The sequence below is a fragment of the Pteropus alecto genome, unplaced genomic scaffold (assembly GCF_000325575.1).
Source record: "Pteropus alecto unplaced genomic scaffold, ASM32557v1 scaffold398, whole genome shotgun sequence".
NCBI lineage: Eukaryota > Metazoa > Chordata > Mammalia > Chiroptera > Pteropodidae > Pteropus > Pteropus alecto.
The window spans coordinates 2,694,435-2,698,221 of NW_006442497.1; the positions used below are offsets into that span (position 1 = coordinate 2,694,435).

At 51.5% G+C, this 3,787-nt stretch overlaps 1 protein-coding gene across 14 annotated transcripts in view; it reads right to left on the reverse strand.

The window, feature by feature from the left end:
• Nucleotides 1-1,247, reverse strand: part of MINK1 (misshapen like kinase 1) — a 50,460-nt gene extending 49,213 nt beyond the window's left edge. For 4 of the 14 annotated variants that reach the window (XM_015597437.1, XM_006922263.1, XM_006922262.1 and 1 more), the window contains exon 1: nt 919-1,214. In XM_015597437.1, coding sequence (XP_015452923.1) covers nt 919-975 — 57 coding nt within the window. In that variant the 5' untranslated portion in view covers nt 976-1,214. Of the gene's footprint in view, nt 1-918 lie in introns of all 14 variants that reach the window. The other 10 variants (XM_015597436.2, XM_015597432.2, XM_015597431.2 and 7 more) reach the window with 6 other exon arrangements.
• Nucleotides 1,248-3,787: the final 2,540 nt, after the last annotated feature.

A 3,787-nucleotide genomic window follows, 5' to 3' on the forward strand; every position in this document is an offset into this window, starting at 1 on the left:
GTCTCCTCTTATCCCTTTTCTAATTAGCCTCTCCCTTGAGATCTCCATTATCCCCTCCCTCCAGGTTTTCCAAATCTCCTCATTGACCACAGGCAGCCTGTGTTTTGTGTGTACATACATATAAACATCCTCTTCCCAGCCCATGCTAATTTCTGAAGAAAATAAATGCTTCTCTTTTCTCCCCGGTGCACTTGTCTTTCCTCCCAACCCCACACTGCTGCAGAGTTAGTAATGTAATATGCAGGGACCCTGAGACCGGAAATGCCTGGATCTGGACTACTGCACTTGAAATACGAGAGAAGGGATAAGGAGAGCTGAACATGGGGATGAGAGCGACGGCAGGAGGTGTGGGGTGGAGACTGGAGGCTGAAATTCCGACCAGGGAGAGATGCAATTCAGGGGTGGGAGAGAAGGAGAAAGGGTGATGAGGGGGAGGCTGTCAAGACAGTTGCAAAGTCAAAATTCGAGAAACCCGGAAAGAGGAGGGGGAGGAAGACATAAGTAAGGGCAAGGGTGAAAGGAGACTCAAGAGGAGGTGGGGCGCCAGGGAGGGGCATCACAATAAAGATTCTGCAGGTGACGGGAGTTTAAGTTTAGGGGAACCAGAGAATGACCCTCAAACACCTTAGAGGAAGGGGGTCCGGAACCTGAGCAAAGGTAGAGGTGGCAGAGAAGTGTGGGGGCGGGGCACCACAGGGTGGGGACTCAACTGGCTCCGAGAATCTGCAGCAAGTGGAGAGAGAAGGGGAGTAGAGGGCAGGGGCCCGGCAGCGGCGGGCGCCCAGAGAGGGTGCAGGGGTCACCGAGGGGAACCGGGCTGGAGGAGAGGGCGCCCGGTGAACACGTGAAGCTTGCAGCCACCCCGCTCCCCTGCGGCGGGGACAAGAACCAGGGCGAGGCTGGGGGCGGCGCGCTCACCCGCAGGGCAGACAGGTCGATGTCGTCCAGGCTGCGCGCGGGGGCTGGGTCGCCCATGGCCTCCGTGGGGAATGAGGCCCTGGGGCCGCTCACGCTTCTGTTCGATTATTCCGCTGCCGCCGTCGCCGCTTCTCCTCCATCGGGGGATCCTGGGGACGGACTCCACCGCGCCTCCCCCGGCGAACGGGGAGGGGAGGGCCGGTGGGAAGACCGACCCACAGGCTGACAGGAGCTATCGCCGGGAGTCTGCAATCCGAGCCTCCCGACTCTCCTGCGCAGGCGCGGAGTGGCCGAGCTCCGGGAGGGTGGACGAAAGAACGTGACGCGAGCGCGCCAGGTTTCCCCTCCCCCTAGGCGCCGACACCTGCGCGCAGGCGCAGGAGAGAAAGGCGCGCGCAGACTGAGCTACCGCGCGAGCCTGGCGTGAAAGAAGTGGGCGGCGGCCGAGGCGGCCGCGGAGCGCGCCCACCAGCTACTGCGCGTGCGTACACGCGTTTCCTACCCTTCCCTTGTATTTTGCCTTTTCTCTGCCCCATTTCCTTCTTAGCTTTCCTTTGACGCCTTTCCTTCTCTTTCACTCCTCTTTTGTGTGTCCAGCTGTCAATCAAGCCACCCACCTATTTGCGGGGGAAGGAGGCGGGACCCAACCCCCTCTTATTACTAGGGGGGTTGTTATGGTAACTCCCCACGCGAGGGCTGGGTGGCCTCTAGATAGGATAGGCTGTCCACCCACCTAATTGCCATGGCAACAGTGGAGCCGCTGAGGGCGGGGCCTCTCAGTGAGAACTTAGCTGGAGAAACAGAAGAGTTGGGGAAAGGAGGGGGTGGGATTGGCTGCCTCAAGAAAGCTCTTTATCCCCTTCCTCAGGTGGAGTGGGGAATGGAGTGTTGACGAGAGGAATCTCAGATTTCAGGATAGGGACTCTTACCGCTGACCTTAATCTCTGTACCTCTTGTTCTGTATAAAGGAACTGTCTGAATGATAATTCCTTGACTGATCCCTGGAGCCACGTGTTGGGGAAGGAATGGCAGGGGGAGGCAGAGGGGAGGAGGAGGAATCTATGTCCAACCCCTTCAAATCTTGCTTGCTTCAACTTAGTTAGGTCTAGTCATGTTGGCACAGCACCCCCAGCCATTAGCCTCACTAGAGGCTGAGTAATGCTGTGTAAAGAACAAGGAGTCATAGTCTGCCACATGCTGTGTGACCTTGAGCAAATTGCTTTACTTCTCTGGGCATTTCTTTCACTGTGATGTTGAAGGAGAAAGGTGTTCCCTGAGATCACTTCCAGCAACAATACTTCCTCTGAAAGACCCCACCACCAGCCTTAATGTAAATATCATTTGAGAGTTTGAATGAAAAGTCCCTGGAATGAGCTAACACCCTCCTTTCTCAGCACTTTCATTAGCACTTTCAAAAGCACATCGGGTCTTACTTCCCTGCCCTCCTATATACCTTGCCATCTGTCCTTGTCCAAGGCACAATCCCCACTCGCCTCCATTACTCTTATGAACCTCCTACTGGTCTCCCTCTCTAACCCCCTTAAATCAATTCTCCACACCCAGAGTGATTTTTCTAAAACTCAAATCTGATGTCACTCTCCTATTTAAAGACCCTTCACTGGCTCCTCACTGTCTTTTGAGTAGAGTCTAAAGTGTAGCATCAAAGATCCTTGAAGATTCTGCCTGCTTCTTCTACCTTGTTTTTCAATATCCCGCCATTCAACACCACATATTCTAGCCATACTGAAATTCTCTATCACAGTTCTCAGAACTCAACAGACCCTCCTCTAGCCTTTGCACTTGCTTTTTCTTCTCCTGGAATGTTCTATCTATGCTCACTCTCACTGTCCTTTGCTTTGTCTTACATATCATGCCTTCTTTGAGTCACTAAGACTGAGTTTGGTTCTGTTTTTGCCTGGCTTAAACCAATGGTAACATTTAACATTTTGAATTGTAAATGCCTGTTGAATCTCCTTAAAGGCAGGAATCATGTCAGTTATGTTCAGCTCAGGGCCTGGCACCCACCATAGGTTCAGTAATACATAATTGAATGAAGACTTTGTTGTCTGGGTAGGCACTGTGATATATAGTAATTTAAGGTCAAGACCATGGGACAGTAGGAAAAGCAAAATTTGAAGTTAGTGTATTAAATCTCTCTGAGGTTCAATTTTACCATTTGTAAAAGAGAGATAATAACAGGGAAGGTAAGATAAAATTAAATTAGGTGTGTAAAGCACTAGGCGTATACTAGGTCCTTAATAAACTTAGTAATGCCTGACTCATAGGCAGTGTTTAATAAAGAGATACTGAGTTGATGAATGAGCAAATTAAGGTTGCCAGGGTAAGATAAACCTCCAAACCTCAAGAGGCAGTGTAATCTGGGGGGGGTGAGGGGTGGGGTGGAGAGGGTAGAAAAACAAGATTGGCCCCGTGCGGATAATTATCAAAGCTGGAGTATGGATGTGTGGATATGTGAGGATTCATTATCCTATTCTCTACTTTTATGTTTATATGAAATATGTCCCTAATAAAAACCAGACAATGAGGTGGAGGAAGCCCTAGATCAGGCATGAAGAAAACTTAATATATTAAAAATAAGACAAACCGAAGGACCGCTGGGGGATGAATGAACATTTTGTATAGGCCCAGTCACCCTCAGGTCCCCCACCCACCTTGGGAGGCTGGATTCATTCCCTTCATCCTGGGTCTAGAGCCAGCTCTTCCAATCTCAAGCCCACTGCTCTTGTGCCTGTGCTGTGGTGGCCTTCAATGGAGACTAACGTGTGGAGGGAACAAATAGACCAAGACAGTGTGAAGCAGAAACCCATGGAGCTCCTGCCCCAGCCCGCACTGCCCCCACCCATTCCAG